This window comes from Ursus arctos, unplaced genomic scaffold, assembly GCF_023065955.2.
Source record: "Ursus arctos isolate Adak ecotype North America unplaced genomic scaffold, UrsArc2.0 scaffold_30, whole genome shotgun sequence".
NCBI lineage: Eukaryota > Metazoa > Chordata > Mammalia > Carnivora > Ursidae > Ursus > Ursus arctos.
The window spans coordinates 15,940,194-15,961,021 of NW_026622986.1; the positions used below are offsets into that span (position 1 = coordinate 15,940,194).

The following is a 20,828-nucleotide window of genomic DNA, read 5'->3' on the forward strand; positions in this document are numbered from 1 at the left end:
TTTCGTGGGGGACATTTCAGCGGCGGCCTCGCCCGTGGGCGTCCGGGACAGAGCGCGCCGGTCGGGGAGCCCTGGGGCAGGCGGGCAGTGGAAGCTGCCCCCTCTGGGTCCGCCGCAACCCCGCCTGCCGGCCGCTTCCCGCGCTCCGCCCGCCCCTAGGGGTCGCCATAGCAACGGACGCCGGGTTCTGGACTCCCAGCTTCCCCGAGCCCGCAGCTCCGCGGGAGGCGCCCGGCCCCAGCGGCCAGCCCCGGGCTCCGATGGAGAGAGAGGATGGCGCGTCCAAGACCGAGGAGTGCCGGAAGATCCTCGAGAACCTCGAGTCGACTATTGAACAATTCCGGTTCAGCCCCAGGTGACCCGCGCGAGCCGCCGCGCCCCGCGCAGCGCCACCTCCCATTCGCTCGGGTCCCGCGGCGCCACGCGCCCTTTTCCCGCGCCTCCCGCCGCTCCGGGCCCCGGGCCGGCTGACTTGATTTCCTAAGTGTATTCACATAAACTGAGAACACGGACTCCGGAGCCAGAGTGCCTGGGTTCAAATCCTACGGGGCCCCTGAGTTGGGCGAGTTACTTAAAAACTTCTGTCGCAGTTACCTCGTGGGGAAACAGCAGTTCAGAGCGAACAGGAAATGAGCGCGTCTGCGTACCGTGTTTCGAAGGGCGCCGTACATATATACACATAGTACCGCGTAGATGTTTGCCAACGTCATTGTTATCCCTTGATCCTTTCTTTACATTTCCTCCCTTTCATCATCCTTTGCCCCCCCCCCGCCCCCCGTGCCCACAGTTTGTTCGGATCATGTAGAGCTGATGCGTCTAGAAAAATGTGTTTTTCCTTCCAAAAACCTTTTAAAATCCGTAAGCGGCCAGCACTAGGTTCGCTACTGTGCAAGCACTTAGAATTCCCTAAGTCAAGGGCTTCATGGTGCCAGGTAGGCTGGCTTAGAGAGGCAAGCCCCGCACACGAGGCTTCAGAGGGAGAAAAAAGGACCAGCGTGGTACAGGCCCCATGGTGGGGACTGACCCAGGGAGACGGTGCTGCCAGCTCAGCATAAGTGGGTGCATTTGTGAAAGTAGATCAGGGTAGACCCGGGACCTGGTTTATTGGTGGTTGTGGAAAGCACATATTGGCAGTGGCCCATAGTAACACCATGGGCACGGTGTCTAACCTGTTCTGCTTGTTTACTGATAGGAATGGCTTCCTGCCCCGGATTCCTTGGCATTACCTGGTGTGGAGCTCTCCAGCAAAGCACACCGGCTGCGCTCTGTGGGCAATACGACAGTGCCAGGTGCTCAGTTAATGCATGGTGCCTGAACAAAGGAACCACTGATGCCAATGTTAATCTCTCAGTGCTAGGGGGGCCGTGTTGGTGCTCTGCTAGGAGTGGGAGAGGCTGGAGTAAGGACTGCAGTCCTGGGTTTCGGCCGAGTTTGGCACTGGGCAAGCAGCAATCTACAAACCCACCGAAGGCCCGCCTTTGTCAAGTTTACATTCTAGTCAGGAAACCAACGATAAGCAAGCGAACTATGTAATAAAGAAGTTAGTGGTAGGTGCTAAGGAAGGAACAGCAGGGAGGGAGCAGAGGATCTGGTATGTGGAGCAGGGAAGTGGATTGTAATTATAGATACTGTGGTGAGGAAAGCTTCTCGGAGATGATGTTGGGGTGCAGACCTGCAGGAACCATGCCGATCTATCAGGGAACAAAGTGTTCCAGCGAAAGAACAGGAAGCAGGAAGGGGTGGGCCTGGGTGTCTCAGGCCCAGCAAGGAGCCCTGTGTGGCTGGAGTAGAGGGAGAAGGGGAGAGCAGCGGAGAGGTCAGAGGTAAGGGGACAGTGCCAGACAGTGGCAATGACTAGGTGTCCTAGGGTTTAACTCAATTCTGACGCTCTGCCACCTAGAGACAGCATCAGAGCCCCCAAGACTGCCCCCCCTTCAGATGCCAGTTGCAAATCCAGGTTGATACTTGTGCTTCTGACCGGTCAGCCTGAAGTTAGAGGTTCCTATAACCCCTGCCGGGGGTTCAGTTCATTTACTAGAGCCACTCCAAGAACTCAGAAAACCAATTGGGTGACTGGTTTATTACAAAGAATATTAAAGGATACAAATGAATAGCCAGATAAAGAGATCCTTAGGGTGAGGTCTTGAAGGGTCTGGAGCACAGAAGCTTCTGTCCCTATGGAATTTGGAGTGCGACACCCTCCTGGCACCTGGATGTGTTCACCCACTCAGAACTTCGCTGAAACTTGTAGTTCAGGGGTTTTTATGGAGACTTCATCACACAGCCCAAATGGGTGAAGTCATTGGCCTTTGGTGATTGGGTCTACCTCCTGCCCCTCCAGAGGTGGATGTGGGAGTGGGACTGACAGGTCCCACCCTCTAATTATGGTTGGTTTCCCTGGCAACCAGCCTCCATCCTTAGGGGCTTTCCAAAAGTGCCCCCAGTAACATCAGCTCAGACCTGGTTCAAAGGAGTTTGTTATGAATTACAAAGACCCACAGTTCACCTTTTTTCCACACTGAGACTATTTCAGGAACTGAGGACAAAATACCAAATATAACAAAAGATGATCCCATTGCTCACATCACTTAGGAAATTCCAGCGGTCTTGGGTGCTTTGAGGCAGGAACCGTGGATAAAGACCGAAATATATATTTCTTATTATAAATCACACTATCAAAGATGGGAAGGGGGATTGGTGCAGAGGGATGATTTGATATGATTAATCTTTCAACAGAATGACATTGGCTGCTGTTTTGATAATAAATTATAATGGAGATAAGGGCAGGAACAGAGAAACCAGTTAGGAGATGGGGGAAAAATAATTTTTCCTTTGTCCTTATAGGTTCTTGGATGAGACCAACCTCATAATAAAAGACAGATTAATAGGAGAAGAACAAAATAGAAGTTTAATAGCATGTATGCCTCTTGTATACATGGGACATACCCGGGAAAACTGAGTAACTAACTCCCCAAAATGGCTCAAGCCACCACCTTAAATACCATACCCTCACCTAAAGACAAAGGATGGGGATTGGATGGGGGGCGGGGAGTGAGTTATGGAAGGTTGCCAGGAAAAGCACAGTAAGCAAAAGTATAGCTGTTATGCAGATTTAAATTGGTGCCTTCTTTATTGATAAGGTTCTCCTGTGATTTACTCATCCTTTTCTTCCTGGTATAGAGAGGGAGACCCTTACAAATGGGGATATCCTTTATAAATGTAAGTTTCTCTTCCAAAAGAGTAACTTCCACTTTGTTTTCAGAACTTCTCCTGTGTCTGCAGTTCTCAAAATAATTAGCTCAAAATAATCCTTGTGCCAAAGAGACATATTTTGGGGTGCCATATTCTGCTTCCCTTCAAGTCAGATGTTCAGAAGAGAGGTCCAGCCTGGCCATATCAATTTGGGAGTAATTAGTACAAAAATGGATGTAGGGGTGGGGGACTTGGTGAGATCACCTAGGAAGTGGGAGTTACAAAGAGGGGTCTCTTTGAGCCTGAGGCACCTCACACTTGTGTGTTCTTTGAAGAGGAAAAGAGGGAAGAAATGTTTTCCTTATTTAAGATGGAGCAGCACACCATAGTGAAAGTTTAGTGCACCTAATACCATTTTCTTTGACTAATTCGTCAATAAGCATTTGTTAGGATAGACTATTCTAGGATCCAGTGCGAAGTGTCATTGCATTCTATTAATAAATATTCATGGGTCTGTTTGCTATACTAAATTTACATGTTAATTTTCTATCTAGTTTATTCAAAAAACATAATTTTCATCCTTCCAAGACTATATTTTATGCATAACAACTAAGCCATTATTCAGAAATCGAATTGCTGAGACTATAAATAAGGGCTGTGTAGGAACCACTTAGCTAATTTGTTGTGATGTGGGTTTCCATTCTAGGCAAGGAGGTTGCCATTTAAAATCGGAGACATTTGGAATTTGACAGGAAACTGAAGAATGAACCTTCATGTTTCACTTAGATTCTGAGTGAGCCTGATCTTTCTGAGTCAGTTATACAAAAATTTAAGGCTCAAGGGACCTCAGAACCATGAGCCTATTCTCCCTAGGGATGGAGAATTGAGATCTCTCCCTTCAGGCTTATGATTTTAGAAGAGCTCTCGCCTCTCTACAAACCTCGCTTTCTACATCTTTGAAACCAGAAAGTCAGTCTCTCTCTTATGAGATTATTGGGAGGATGACCTGAAGGGAAAATGTGTGTGTAACAGCGTATATCTCAACAAACCCCATGGGACAAGTTAAGCACTCAATAAATAGGGCTTAATGTAATTTTTAGACACTCTGTAGGAGGTATCTATAACGTTTTTGGACTTGATTTTAAAGCATTGTATTTTAGTGTTATAATATTATGTACAGAAGGAATAACTGAAAACATTATTCCAAGTTTTTAAATCATATCCTGAAACTATATATATTTGGGTTGTTTATTTTTAATACTTTTAACTTATTTTTTCCAGCTTTATTGAGATATAATTGACATGGTAACATTATATCTTCGTAATAGCTACCCACAGTTCAAAAATCTACTGCCCACAATAGATTTTCTGCTTAAAATGGAGAATAGAGAACATACATGTTCAAGCTTCATGAAAAATGAAGTTGAATAGTTAAAAGGAGCTGCTTGGCACCGGGGAGGGTAAAGGATTGCATTTCTAGACAGGGAGACTGAGCATTGAAGGTCTGTTCAATATGCATGCAGTGTTCTAGAATATAAAGAAATAGGTTAGGGACCGTTTGTATTTATTATGACGATATAGCGCTCAGGATCGAGACAGGAAGCAGAAACCTCACCAGTATTTGATGGGGGAACATTTCCTGCTCCTTATTAAATATTAAGAAGCATTCAAAAAAAGGGGAAGCATTTTTAACTAGTAAAAGGCAGTAAAAGTGGTAATAGAAGACTCTAAGCAGTCTTGTAATAGCAAACGCGGAATGGAGCTGTGATCCCAAAGGCAGAGGAAGAATAAACAAGAAAGGAAGTAAGAACTTAGAAGACCCTCACTCCACTTCACTCCCGACCCTCACTCCCACCACCATCCAAGGCGGAGATTAAGACCTCTTGGGAGAGGACACGGCTGGTGGCAGAGAAACTAGTCAGAGGGCGCTGGCCAGAGCTGGTCCATGGGGATGGCTTGTTGAGGGGCTGAAAGATGCAGGCAGGCTGAGTTCTTCACCCTGCTGGGAGATCCAAATCTTCATTCCTGAAGGTTCTGAGTTCTCAAAAATAACCTCGTTGGGGCGCCTGGCTGGCTCAGTCGGTGGAGCATGCGACTCTTGATCTCGGGGTTGTGAGTTCGAGCCCCATATTGGGTGTAGAGATTACTTAAAATCTTTAAAAATAAATTAAAAAAAATTCCCCTACTCTTCAGGCTCTTGGCTGAGAGTCCCTGTAAAAAAAGATTAGCAGGAGAAACACAAAGAGAAGTGTAATAACATGTATACCTCCTGTATACACGGAAGATACCCAGGAAAATTTAGTAACTCCCCAAAATGGCCCAAGCTACCACCTTAAATACCATCTCCACCTAAAGGCAAAGGAAGATGTTAGAGGGGGAGGGGGAAGCCATTATGGGAGGTTGTCAAGCAAAGCACAGTGAAGGAGGGCACGGTGGTTATGCAGATCTAAGTCTTTGCCTCATCCGTTGTTAAATTTCTAGAGATTTTGTCATCCACTCTTCCTGGTTCAGCCAGGAAGACACCCTTAAAAATGGAGAAAGCCCTTATAAATATAAACGCCCCTTACAAAAGGGCAACTTCTACTCTGTTTTCAGAGCTTCTCGTATGCCTTATAGTCCTTAAAAATAACTCAAGACAATCCTTATGCCAAAGAGGCATATTTTAGCCTGGCAAATTCTGCTCCCTTACAGCATTGTGGGGAGCAAAATGGAGTCTCTCATGTCAAGCAGGGGCCTCTGTCAAGCAGTGACGCGAGCCCTTAAGGTACTGCAGCTAGGAGATATGGCCGCGACCAACATCAGCTGACCCCAGAGGAGGTCTGCAGAGACCCACAACCGATTAGATCCCTTTTAAAAGAAAAGGATTTGGGCAGCATACTGTGAGACTCATCAGACCTGACCCCTCTATGTCTGACCACATAAAAAAGGCAGCTGCCGCCAAAGACTGCCTGATGGATCTCCGAACAGAACCGAGAGCCTTCCCTGCTTGACCATCAGAAGCAGTCAGTGCGGAGAGCTGACCCCGACCCGACGGAGGCCTTATCTCAGCTGCGCCCCCACAGACTGACTTCGAATTTGGTTCGTTCACTTCTTGCACCCTCTGTTTTCCTGTTTGTTGTCTTGGCTCATGTTCTGTCCTGCTCTGCGCGCTGTGTAAGAAGCCACGTTTAATCACATGGTGAAATGTCATTGAGTTTGGAATCCTGAACCTGCTTTATCATTGTGATTTAAGTTTGCTTTATGATTGAATAAAGCTGACACTGGGGAAAGGCACAACTCCTGTGTGCACCTTCATAGCGTGCTCACGACAAGCATGGAAATGCTAAGAAGCACCCCAGAGAATCCCGTGGGTTCCAGGCATAGTCTTCATTGACTCCATTGTATACCAACAACCCACTTGCTTCTTCGTAGTCCGAATCAACGACTTCAGCCAGACCTCATTCTCTGTCTTCTGGTTCAGTGGCCAAAGGATCACCAAGTGGCCGGGGATCAGTTCAATTAAATCTCATCTAGTTCAATGGAACTATAGTTGTGTTTCCGGGTGGAAGTATCCTTCTCCAGAGAACTAAGACCTCCAAGCCAGCAGATCATAAAATTGCCGGGACAAGAAGCAAAAGTTTTGGGAGTGGGTTATTAGGTATAATAGTGAGAGGAGCCACTTCCCTCTGTCTCTAGGTTCCGGACCTATGGCCATGGGACAGAAAGCACCACATACTGATTCAAAGCGTGGACTGCACCCTGGAAGACAGAAACACGTCCTCTCATCCATCTGTCTCACAGCTGCCATCAACGAACCTACAGTGAACTAGCTCACCCTTCCATTAGGCTAGCCACTACTGGGTGACGGGATATGTGACAAGAGCAGTCATGTCCATAGGCATGAGCCCATTGCTGCACTTCTTTTGCTAAGAAATGAGTGCCTTTATCCGAAGTGATTAGGTGCACAATGTCATGATGGTGGCTAAGGCATTTTGTAACAGATGACGGTTCTGGCAGACGCATCATGGTCAGGGAATACAAATCCGTATCCAGAATACGTGTGTCTGTCGCAGTGAGGATGATGGAAGAGGTTCAGTGTTACCAGGCTATCATTAGGTGGCTGGCTATCCCCACTGGTTAATACTGGCGTATTAGGGACTCACTACTGATCTCTGTTGTTGGCTGGTGAGGCACTCCATGCTTGGGGCAGCCAGGCCGACCTCGGTAAGGGGAAGTCCGTGTTGTTGAACTCCATCCCTGCTGCCATAGCCATTTCGTTCAAGGGCTGTCGAACGAGCACTGGGATGATTGCAGAAACCGCTGTCCACAGAGTGTGTCCTTTTACCTACTCGATCATTGAACACTTTCTCTGTGGTGGATGCCCTTTGGTGAGCATTCACATGGGGCACAAGTATCTTTATAGCCTGTGCCCATTCTTTTTTTTTTTTTTTAGAGAGCATGAGTGGGGGGAGGGGCAAAGGGAGAGGGAGAGAGAGAATCTCAAGCAGACTCTGCATTGAGCAGCGGAGCCCGACGCGGGGCTCAGTCTCAAGACCCTGAGATCTTGACCTGAGCCAAAATCAAGAGTTGGACCTACTAAGCCAAGTGGGTGCCCCTAGCCTGTGCCCTTTCTCAAAGGGTCATCCACAGAACTCTTCCCCAGACTTTTTCTTGTCACCGATCACTCAGTCTTCTTCCTTGCAAGTGCCTGTCCATTATCCAGTTAAAACTTAATTAATACGGATATGCAGTTCTGGCTAGCTCTCATCCAGAAAAAGCAAACAAGCGAATGTCCTACTTCCATTCTATTCAGTCCTTCTCGGCTGTCCTTCAAGGTCATCTCTGAGCCTGCCTGTAGGACTCTAGGTATCCCCTTCTGACGGTAGCACCCTCGGTTAATCTGAGTCTTTTCTTCCTCAGTCGACTGCTCATACAGAACTTCCCATGAGGCTGTAACTATGAACGGGGGGGGGGGGTGGGGGGGGTGGAGGAGGCAACGGAACTGGAGCTACGGGCTCCTGGAAGTGTGTTTCCTTTTGCTTGAGCCTGGTCTCTGACGTCACTTTCGTCTTACAGACTGAAGCTGCTCGGGCCCAATTTTATGGTTTGGAGGGTCAGATAAACCCGAATTTATCATGGCAAACTCAGGCCTGATGACGCGTGTGTCTGCATTCAGTCTTTTCCAGGCTCCATAGCAAGCCAGGGCTATTGCTCAAAAGGATAATAGTCATCTATACACGAAGGCCTAAGATTTGCTCTAAAACCCTAGACGTCTCTGCTGTGACTTTCTTCCTGGTGCTTGCTGGAGGATCCCAGCTCATCCCTCTATTTGTCACAGACAAATAGTGCCGTTGTCTACTGGATCAGAACGTCCAAGTGGGAGAGCAGCTCGCACTGTCGTCTAGATTTCTTTTATTCCAGGCTCCCATAAAAACCGGCAGCCTTCCCTGGGACTTGGAGAATAGGTTCAAGTAGCACACACAGATGTTCATTGTTCATTAAGGCCTAAACTCTCGACAGTTCTTACTGGTTGAAATTGGTGAAATTCGAGCTTGCTTGAAGAATGCATGTGACTTTTAAAAAATAATTGACTTTGAAATAACTTCGAATCTACAGAAAAGTTGCTGGAACAGCAAAGATCTCCCATATCCCCTTCACCTAGATTTTTCAATTCTTAACATTTTAGCTTGTTTTTCCTTTCTCTCTCCCCCACTCCTCCTTGTCCCCTTCCCTTTGTGCACATTCACACACACAAAAACTCATACACTCATTAGTCTTTCTAGAACATTCTGAGAGCAAGGTATAGAATTGATGCCCATCACTGCTAAGCATTACAGTGTGTTTTTCCTAAAATGCATATTCTCCTGTGTAACTAGCATACAGCTCTCACAATCAGGAAGCCAACATTTTAGCCCAGCACTACAATGGGCCCCTTCAAGTTGTGCCAAGTGCACCGACAATAACTTTTTTCCTTTCTGGTCCAGGAGCCTATCTGGGAGAATATGTTGCATTTAGCTCTCCTGGTCCTTCAGGCACATTCGGTATAGAAGACTTCCTTAGCCTCTCCCTGTCCTTTCTGTCCTTGACACTTTTGAAAAGTATAGACTTTAGATTCTGTAGGATGTCCAGCTCTACCTGCTGTTTTCTTGTAACCAGTCTCAGGCTATGCATTCTTGGGAGGAATGCCATGGAAACGGAGACGTGCTCTTTTCAGGGCATCCACTTTAGAAGACATGGGATCTATCCATTTCCCTGTTGGTGCTTTAACCTTGACCTCGTTGGGGTGGTGTCTGCCAGGGTTCTCTAGCATAAATTTACCATTCTTCCCCTTGTAATAAATTATTATTTTGTGAGTAGGTATTACGAAATCTCCTTTTCCTTTCTTTCCCCCTAACTTCATTGAGATATAATTGACACATGACATTGTGTACGTTTCAGGGGTATGATGTGATGACTTGATATTTGTATATATTGTAAAATAGTTACCACAAGAAGGTTAGTTAACTCATCCATCACCTCACATAGTTATTTTTGTGTGTGTGGGTGTGAGAGAGAGTTTAAGATTTACTGTCTTAAACATTTACTCTCTTAGCAACATTCAAGTACGGTACAGTAATGGTGACTGTAACCACCATGCTGTACATTAGCTCCTGGAACTTATTTCTCTCATAACTGGCCCTTTGTACCTTTTGCCAACATCTCCCCATTTCCCCAGCCCTCAGCCTCTGCAACCACCAATCGACTCTCTGTTTCTATGAGTTTGGCTTTTTTAGATTCCACTTATATATAAGTGAGATCATACAATATTTGTCTTCCTCTAACTTATTTTGCTTAGTATAATGGCCTCGGTGTTCACCTATGTTATCACAAATGGCAGGATTTCCTTCCTTTTTTATGGTGGAAGAATATTCCATTGTGTATAAACATTACATTTTCTTTATCCATTTATCCATTAATGGGCACTTAGGTTACTTCCATGCCTTGGCTATTTTGAATAAGGTTTCAGTGAACCTGGGGGTGTAAATATTGAGATAATGACTTAATTTCCTTTGGATATATACTCAGAAATGGGATTGCCAGTACAAAAAGTATTCTATTTTTAATTTCTTGAAAAAATTTCCTTTTCTTAATCAAAATTCCACTGGCCAGGCTTACCTGTCATTGATGACTCCCACCTTAATGAGTCACCTCTGTGGTGCTTGCTAGATGCTGATGCTCTATTTTCCTCATTTTTTTTTTACATTTATTACATTTATGTATGCCGTCTCCCAATCATGCTGGTTCTGTGCTGCTGCTCCTGTTTCTCACTACCCTACTACATTCTTGACTACAAGACCTGTTGGCCTTTGCCTCTGCATGGCTCCCAACCTTTCTCATCATGGAGAAATTCACTCATGTCATTGACCGCCATGTTGATTCCTCCACTCTGGCAAGGGAATGGAATGGAATGGAAGGAATAGGAAGATGGAAAAGAAAGTGACTACAGATGGTTTTAATATGTGGAACTGCGGGGAGACTGTATCTTAGGCTGAGGGTACTGCCCAGGTACAGATATATTTTGAGAATATTTAATATATGAGTATGGTACACTGGGTATATGTAACGAGTGATGAGTTTACCACTGCCTCAAAATATATAACATATTTTTGTTTACTTGTTTACTGGTTGTCTCTCCCTTTAGAATGTAAGTTCTGTGAGAACAAAGACTTTAACTTGTCTACTCCTGTTATCTTTGGTACCATAAACAGTGCCTGGCAAACAGTAGGTACTCAGTTATTCTTTGTTAAATGCATGAAGCTCAGACAAGGAGTTTGCACCCATATTTTGGAGGTTGGAATAAGAAGACTGAATTTAATTCTCTTGGACAAGGGAAGGCTATCAGAGTCCTAATAGCAGGATAGTGAAACAACCCGAGTGTTAGTAAGATATCTCTAGGGACCATGGGAATGACAGATTAAAAAGACAAAAATTCGGAGGCTTGTAGTAATTTTAGGAAATCTTTATTGTCTCTATTTTGTGGGACACTTGTTTGAAAGTATAATGATTTTATTTTTATTTCATGTTTTAAAACATTTCCAAATGTATAAGAAAGAGAATTTCTGTAAAATTTATAAAATACATGTTCTAGAAAAAAACCCACCACATGTACAATTTGTCATTGATAATAGTTGTCATCCTTGAAAAGCATCAAAAACACTTTCCCTGAAATTTTATGTCATCACCATTTAAAAATCAGTTTTCTCTTATTTCCTATAAACTGCTTTAAAACGTATGTTTTAAAATTTTTATCATAATTGATCATATGGTTCATCCATTTCTATAGTATAGTAACATATCATACATAATTTTAACATAATAATTATCATTTAGTGGTGGGTTTCACAAATGATTTTCAAAAATGATTACAAATTTTAGGTAGACAAAATAAATAAATAATTTAATATTTATTAAATATTGACGATCTTTTTAGGCAATTACTATATCTTAGTCTTAAAAAATTTGAATACAGGGGTGCCTGGCTGGCCCAGTCAGAAGAGCTTGCAACTCGTGATCTCAGGGTCATGAGTTTGAGCCCCATGTTGGGTGTAGAGATTATTTAAATAAATAAAAAAATTAAAAAAATAAAATGAAAATGAAAAAATTCAATACAAATGAATAAATTCAATTTATTCAGAGGATTTCATGGGTCAGGACTCTGCAGTGTTTGAGATCTTACCCTATGTACGGGCTAACGAGTTTGCTTGTTTCATGGCCATTAGCAGAAGACACAAGGCTCCTGGGTCAGAGACAAAGGACTTTATCGTCATTGTAAAAACAGTATCTAGACCTTCCTATTTATTTGTGTTGATTTGCCATGCCCTCTCAGTGCCATGAGGGTGACACTGAAGACATGGATACCTGTGTACACAGTGTGTTGCATTAAAGCAAGGGATCCCTGAGCTCACCATTTCGTAGTAGAGTACCAGCCTGCTTCTTGGCAGAGGAAAGGCATTACCTCAGCCCTTAAGGCTGCTCACTGCAAACATAATTCTGAGGAATCGCCTGTGGAAGGAGTGGTCAGGAGTTTGCCTTCTTGGCATATGCAGAAAGAATGTGCAGGAACACTCAGGTCCAAGGAGATTGCGTCTTCCAGCAGTACTCAGATAGTGAGAAAAAAAGAAATAGGCTCCTTAAATGGAAGCAGAGCAAATCTAAAATATAATTTTCTGTGGAAAAACACCAGAAATATCAGTTGAAACTGAGCTATACAACATTACTGCTGTTCCCTCCCCATCTGGATAATGCTACTGATCAGCTCTGTCATCGGGATGCGATTGATGAGTGTGTAGATTTGTTGAAAATCGAGTGGGGTTAATGGAAAATCATTATATTAAGCGTTAAAAATTTCATAAATGTAAACTTAGTCTTTCTTGGGTGAATATTACTATACTTCAATAGTTTTTTCCAAACACGATGAAAAACTGATGTTACCTCAGAACACAGTAGTTGATGTAACAGCTGCCTCGTCAGCCCCAGTAACAGTTTTCAGTTCTTGAGGGCCTACTATGTGACATGCATCATTCAAAGTACTTCTAGATCGCAACACAATAGTCCTGACAATAACTCTGAAATAGGCACTAATATTTTTCATAAGAGGGCACTAAGGCACAGAAAGGTTAAGTAATTTGCATACTGTCACATAGCTAGGATATCAGCATGCTTTTGGCTCTGATTGACAGAGGCTCTCACCAATTGGTGCATTTATTATATGACATTGCAGGAAGGTCAGAGGTATGACAGGTTTTAGAGCTAGAGGAGTCAATGGCTAAACAAAGTTGTTAGTCAAAATTATTTCTGGTTGTTGGTGTGTGTGTGTGTGTGTGTGTGTGTGTGTGTTTCAAAGCTCATCATCTGTGTACCAGCTTTGGCCTTTGGCTGGCCGCACTTGTGGTTACCAGATGGCTGTGGCACTTCTTGGCATCACTTCCACACATGACAATGTTCAGAGTCACAGAGGGAAACTCTCTGGTGCCCCTGTGTAGGATCATAAAAAGCTTTACCCCAAGCTCCCCACCCCCCAAAGATCTTTCCTCATGTCATTCTTGCCAGAACCATGTTCCATACCCACCCCTAAAACAAACTTGCCCCGAAGAGTGGGATCTCTGTGATGGGCTGAGACCAGACAAGAGTTACCCTTGGCCCTGGGAATATGATCACCCTGCCCTGAATTCTGTGGGACGTAAACCTGAGACTCTGCCAGCAAATAAAAAGGAGGGAAAGGGTTGCATGGGGTGCCGCCATCAGGGTCTGCTCCAGCTGGTCAGCAGACAAGGGAAGATCGAAGCACACTCTGTCTTTGGAGCCTGAGCTGAAAAGTCTGCTAATTCTTTTTTTTTTTTTTAATTTTAAAATTCTATTTATTTATTTGAGAGAGAGAAAGTGAATGACAGAGAGAGAGAAAGAAAGCACAAGCTGGGGAGGAGCAGAGGGAGTGGAAGAAGCAGACTCCCTGTTGAGCAGGGAGCGCATTGTGGGGCTCGATCCCGGGACTCCAGGATTATGACCTGAGCTGAACACAGACGCTTAACTGACTGAGCCACCGAGGCGCCCCAAAAGTCTGCTAATTCTACTTGAGCTTTCATGTTTTTCTTTTTTTAGCTGATATTTTAGAAGCTGGTAGTTGTGGGAAGTTTGATCAAATTGTTGAAGAGAGCGCGTCCAGAAAATTGGCTTTCTTTTTACTATTTGAGATGCCCATCAATAAAAGTCTGTAGGAGGAGTTTACAAATACTAAACTCCTTGCCTACTCAAATTGTTCAGGAACGGAGTTTGAAAATCAAATACAGGATGGTGGTGTGATTATCTCAAAGAAGAATCCTCAAATTTTTTGGTTTCAAGAACTTTTATAGTCTCAAAAATTACTGGGGACCTCAAAGAACTTCAGTTTATGCCTATTCATAGTAACCATATCAGAATTTTAAAAGGACTGGGTGTTATATGCAAATAATGAATCATGGAACATTGCATCAAAAATTGGGGATGTACTGTATGGTGACTAATATAACAAAATAAAAATTATTAAAAAAAATTTTAAAAGGAGAAATTAAGAATATATGTATGTTAATTCATTTAAAATAATGGTAAACTAATTCTTTGCTCATGTAAATAACATATTTTAAGGAAAACGAAGTGTATTTTCAAAACAAAAACTCTAATGAGTATAGTGTCATTGCTTTACATTTTTGCACACCTTTTCAACACCTGGCTTAATGCACAATAGCTGAATTTTCATATCTGCTTCTACATTCATGTCATGCACTCATATAACTTGTCGCTTCTGGAAAGCTCCTCTGAACACTTGTGAGAGCATGATAGTGGAAAAGGCAAATAAAATATTAATATTATTATGAAAATAATTTTGACCTTGTGGATTCCCTGGAAGAGGATCCTGGAACCCCAGGGGTCCTCAGGCCACACTTTGAGAACCACTATCCTGAAGTATTTTTGCTTGATATGCCCGTGCATAATTTATAATGGCTTTAAGCAGTAGTCTGGGTAAAACAGTAGATAGGATATTAAAAGGAGACTCGGGGGCGCCTGGGTGGCTCAGTCAGTTAAACATCTGCCTTGGTTCAGGTCATAATCCCAGGGTCCTGGGATCGAGTTCCACGTTGGGCTCCTTGTTCAGCGGGAGCCTGCTTCTCCCTCTGTCTGCCTGTCCCCCTGCTTGCGCTCACTCACGCTTTCTCTCTCTAACAAATGAATAAGTAAAAATCTTTAAAAAAAAAAAAAGGAGGCACAAATTGATCATATCTCAGAAAGTAGAAATAAGATGAGTGGCAAAACAATATATCCCGGGGCAGGGAATCTGCAGGGAAAACCCCAAATTGTGAGCAGACAATTGGAGCTTTCCTCACTTTACCAGTCCCTTTGAATCTTTAAAATATAATATGATTTACGCAAAAATATGTACACTAACACATATTTTAAAGGAAACGTCTATTATAGAAAGCACCTTGACTCTGCATTTTTTTTCCAGACTTAATATTTCAGATGATTTGAAGGTTGGCTTTTTCTGCACAGACCAGGCTACTCAAACAGATCACAGTGAAATTCTGCCGCTGAAAGAGTTGAGTTCATCCACAGAAAAGCTCATACGGGTAAATCTGGATTTATTTTCAAACTTCTGAGATTATTTTGGGTATTGTTTGCCTTGATGTCTCTTTCCTTCGCAGCATTGAAATGACTAAACATTTTTAGATCTTAGCGTCTTTCACAAGCTGAATTGGATGACAGTCGTGGTTTTAAAAATAATTTGTATCAACTACTGCTTATATTGATACCACGCTTATATACGTTAACCTGCTTAGTGAAGTACGTTGTTACTCTCTTTGGAATTTTTTGATATCTGTGAATATTTTCTATTTATGATACTTTTTAGAAATTACGAAATATTTTTGGATTGTAGAAAAATGTAGAGAGTAATTAATATAATGAATCACTGTGTTACCCACCTATACGGCTTCGTCAAATCTTGACTTTCCGCCATATTTCCTTTGGATCTTTTTTGACTGTAAAGAAACAGAACATTGCATCCACCTCGGATATCAAGAATTATTAAAATCCCTAATCAATAAAACTGTCACCTGGGATAGCATACGACTATAAACACTCTTGTGTACTTTGTTTCTGTTTTTTCACTTAACAATGTAATTTGAAAATCGTTCCATATTGGTAGTTTCCTCCTCATTTTCACAAGTGTCTCCTGTCATAAAATGTGCATCCTTCATTTAGCTCTACCCCTAGTGACGGGCATTTTGGTTGGTTCAAATCTTCTGCTGTGATGAATTCTGTACATTCTCAGAGGCCATCCAATCTGTGGCATAAACTTAAAAGTGGAATTTCTGAGTCAGAGGATGTATGCATTAGTCATTTTGAAGGATATTGCCAAATGGCTCTGCACGGAGATTGTACCAATTTACACCCCCACTAGTAACTTTTGGAGGTGTCTCTTTTCTTACATACTTGCCAATTTGTTGCCTTTTCTAATAATACCTTCAGAAACGTTTTCTAACTTTATTTCCTTGCAACAGGGCATGTCCAAATGACTAAGTTCTGGTCAGTAGAATTAGATGGAACTATTATGTGGCTGCTTTGGGGAACGTTCTTTAAGAAATGGCTCAGTGCACTTACCTTCTGCTACTTCACTCTTCCTCCTCCTCTTCTCCCTTCCTCCCTTCCTTCTTTCCTCACTGCCCCCCTTCCCTCCCTTCCTTTCCTTATTTCTGTGCCTAGAACCCGGATGCTACCATTTGTGCCATGATTTTGAGGCAGAATACACAGCAGAACAATAAGGTAGAAGGATCTTAGGTCATTTTCACCCCTGACTGCCTACATCAATTTCTAGTGAAAGAGAAATAAACTTATTTCTCTTTTGTGCTTCTGTTATTTGGATTTTTAAAATCTTGGGTCACCTGGGTGCCTCAGTTGGTGAAGCGTCTGCCTTCGGCTCAGGTCATGATCCCAGGGTCCTGGGATTGAGCCCCACATTTGGCTCTCTGCTTAGCAAGATTCTACTTCTCCCTCTCTCTCTCCCTTGTACTCTCTTTCTCTCTGTCAAATGGATTAATAAAATCTTTTTTAAAAATGAAATAAAATAAAATCTAGCTGAACCAAATCCTGATACAGTATGCTTAAATCAGATTAAGGGTGTTTCCTCTATTTTTGATTAATGAAAGGCGTCTAAAAAAAAAACATGAATGACTGCATTTGAATGCTTTTCATAGATCACATGGTTTTTCTCCTTCAGGTGATGATGTGAAATTTTACTTTTGAATAGTAAACCTGGAATGAACCCAACTGGACTATAATATTCCTTTTTGCTTTCCACATCATTTGTACAATTCTACTAATGGTTGTTTTCCATTTATGTTCATAAGAGACCTTCCTATAATTTTCTTTTCTTCTACTACTGTTGTTCAACCTTGGTACCAAGGTTATAGTATTTCATAAAATGAGTTGGGAGATGTTCCTTAGTCTATTCTCTGGAATAGTTGGCATGAGGTTGGAATTATCTATCTCTTCAGTGTTTGTTAGAACTTGCTTGTAAAACTGTATGTGCTTATCTTTATTGCTATTTTTATTTTGTTATGAATATATGAAGGTTTTCTTAAATCTTCTTGGGTCAGTTTTGACATTATGTTTTTCTGTAAAAATATTTATTTTGCCAAGTTTTCAAATTATTGGCATAACATTGACTGTCTTATTATTTTTAAATCTTTCTTGTGTCTGTAGTTATATATTTTTTAAAATTCTAATATAAAAAAATTAAAAGCTAATATTGTGTTCATACCTCTTCTACTTTTTCCTGGATGAATGTGGGCAGTTTTACTTATTTCATTAATTTTTTTCAGAGACCCAACTTTTAGATCTATTTATCCTCTCTATCGTATCTTTATTTCTAGTTCATAAATTTTTTTTTAAAGATTTTATTTATTTATTTGACAGAGAGAGAGACAGTGAGAAAGGAAACACAGGCAGGGGGAGTGGGAGAGGGAGAAGCAGGCTCCCAGCGGAGCAGAGAGCCCGTGTGGGGCTGGATCCCAGGGCTCTAGGATCATGACCTGAGCTGAAGGCAGATGCTTCACCGACTGAGCCACCCAGGTGCCCCTAGTTCATAAATTTATCTTTATTATTTAATTTATTCTACTATTTTGGGTTCACTTTATTTTTCTTTTTCTAATTCCTTGAGTTGGATCTCAGTATCAATTAGGATGTCATACAGCTCTATTTTTAGAAAATGCAACTCTATTGGCTTAATCAAATAAGAAGTCACTTGGAATTAGACATCTGTAGTTGGGGCAGTAGTTCTCTGTTGTCATCTATGTACCAGACTTGTTTTATCTTTTTAAATCTCCATTATTGGTGGGTGGCTTTTGCTTTCATATTTCGGACCTCGCGGTAGCAAGATGGCTGCTGTGCTTCCAGCCTCCACATGCATTTCATACAGGACAGAGACAGGATAAGAGAAGAGGGGTGGTGGTGGCCATGTTAGGAAAGCAGGAACTTTCCATAGAAAAACCCAGCTTATTTATCATTGGCCTTAACTGGATCACATGACCACCTTAACTGGAAGGAGTTCTAGGGAAGCGGGCATTTTAGCTGGAGATTTTTCTGTCTGGACAAAGTCCCGGTCCTCTCAGTAGGGAAGAACCCATGTAATGGATCGTGGGTTGTCAGCTACCAGTGCCTATAGATCATTATTTTTGTGACCCCCTCTTTTCTTTTATAAGCATTTACAGTTTTATGTTGCCCTCAAATTACTTCTTTACCTTCACCCCACAAATTTTGAAATGTAGCATTTTTTATTAGTATTTGTAATACTAAGTAATACTAATTATTTTTATTAGTTATTGCTTTTAATATTTATTAGTATTAGATTGAAATACTCTAACATTTTCCAAGTATGCTTTTTAGTTACTGGTATGTCATTGATTTTTAACTTCAGTCCTTTGTTATCAGTGAAAATTCTTTGTGAGACAAGTTATTTGGTGTTTGTAATGTGTATTGAGGCTTCGTATGAGGTCAGTCTTTGTCATTGTGCCCTGGATATGGGAAACTAAAAATAATCTGCATTTGTTAATAGTTGAGAGTGTATATATATGTATGTGTAGGTGTGTATGTATGTATGTGAATATAGATATATTTTTTGCCATTCCGTTCAATACTAATATCCCTATATCAATATTCTTTGGTATAGTGTTTGCCTATAGTGTTTGGTATAGTCTTTCTCATTCTTCACTAACCTCATTTCTGTGTTTCATCTTAGGTATACCTTTTACAGATTATAGATAGCAGGTTTAAAAAAAATCCAACCTAATAGTCTTTTTCAACAGCTAATTTGTTGTCTTAATATTAGTAGTGATTACTAATGTATTGTTATTTTTCTGCCGACGTATTTTGTAATTTCTCTTTACCTTCTTCTTCTTTTATACTTCTTTTTTTCTCCCTCCCTACTTTTCACTGGATTGATAAACTTTCTTTAGTTCCTATTCTCTCCTCTACTGGGAAGTGAGTTAATCATGTTATCTTTATTCTTTTAGTGATTGCCCACAGTTTGAACACGTGCTCTTGGTTTTACAGTGTCTGCACGTAGCCAGAATTTCTGTCAAATAATGTAAGAAACATACTACCTTCGCCTATAATCACCCCCATCTTACATATTATTATTCTCAAGTATGTCAGTTCTACCTCTTTTCCAAATATTTTTGTAGTTACTTATTCATATCATTATTTTATACAGTTAATATTTGTTTCGATTTGCTCACATCTGTTAATCTTTCTTACCACTACTTCCTATATCTCTTACTTATTTTTGAGTTTAATTTTCATTCTTCCTAAAGATCCCTTGATTCTTCTTTCAGCAAAGAGCATGGTTTACTTAGTGTTAGTATCGTCCGACCTCACAAAACATGTAATACCCTTGCAATTGTATAGATCCAGTTACTGCCCCCCCATCCTTTATGCCAGGGTTACTAATGTGTATTACATCGACATACATTATACACTCGGCTTATGTTGTTTGCTTTAAATATTCTTATGTATCTTTTTTTTTAAAGATTTTATTTATTTATTTGACAGAGATAGAGACAGACAGCGAGAGAGGGAACACAAGCAGGGGGAGTGGGAGAGGAAGAAGTAGGCTCATAGCGGAGGAGCCTGATGTGGGGCTCGATCCCATAACGCCAGGATCACGCCGTGAGCCGAAGGCAGATGCTTAACCGCTGTGCCACCCAGGCGCCCCTAAATATTCTTATGTATCTTACACAAATAAGAGGAAAAACCAGTCTGTTGTATTTACTTGGATATGTACTATTTCCAATGCGCTTTATTCTTTCCTGAAAATCTAAGTTTTCAGCCTGTAATATTTCTTTTTAGTCTGAAGAAATTTCTTTAGCAATTCTCAGTTTAGACAATGAATTCTCATAGTCTTCTTTCTTTAAAATGTTGCATTGATTATAGAATTCTAGACTGATAAGTATTTTTTTTCTTTTCATTGTAGCGTTGCTCTTCTGATTTCCTTAGTTTCTAATAAGAAAACGTCAATCATTCCAAAAGTTATTCCCTTGTATATACGTGTTTTGTTTTTTGTTTTTTCTGACTGCTTTCAAGGTTTTCTTTTTGGGAATGGCTGGCTCAGTCAGTAGAGCATGCCACTCTTGATCTTGAGGTCATGAGTTCAAGCCCCATGTTGGGTGTAGACCTTACTTAAGAAAAGAAAGAAAAAAAAGATTTTTCTTTTTATCTTTGGTTTTCAACAGCTGAATTATTATGTACCAAGATGTGGTTCATCTGTATTTGTCCTGCATGACGTTTGTTCAGCATCTTGAATCTTTGTCTTTTACCACATTTGGGAGGTTTTTGGCCACTATATCTTCAAATATTTTTTTTTCTACCCTACTTTTTGTATCCTCTCCTTCTGCAACTCCAGTTATTTGCATGTTAGCCCTCTGATTAAGGACTTATATGTCCCCAATTTCTGTTCACTTTTTAAATTTTTAGAAATTATTTCCTCTCTTTTGTTCTACTGATTTATCTTCAAGTTCACATACTTTCCCTCTCTGTCATCTTTATTCTTCTATTAAACTCTTCCAGTGAATTTTTAATTTCAGACATTT

The 20,828-nt window shown here is 41.5% G+C and overlaps 1 protein-coding gene across 1 annotated transcript in view; it reads left to right on the plus strand.

The window, feature by feature from the left end:
• Nucleotides 1–217: 217 nt before the first annotated feature.
• The window catches only part of CUNH10orf67 (chromosome unknown C10orf67 homolog), a 138,828-nt gene continuing 118,217 nt past the window's right edge, over nt 218–20,828 (plus strand). The window contains exons 1-2 of the mRNA XM_026478934.4: nt 218–355; nt 15,191–15,311. Of these exons, the coding sequence (XP_026334719.3) occupies nt 261–355; nt 15,191–15,311 (216 nt within the window). The 5' untranslated portion in view covers nt 218–260. The remainder of the gene's footprint in view (nt 356–15,190; nt 15,312–20,828) is intronic.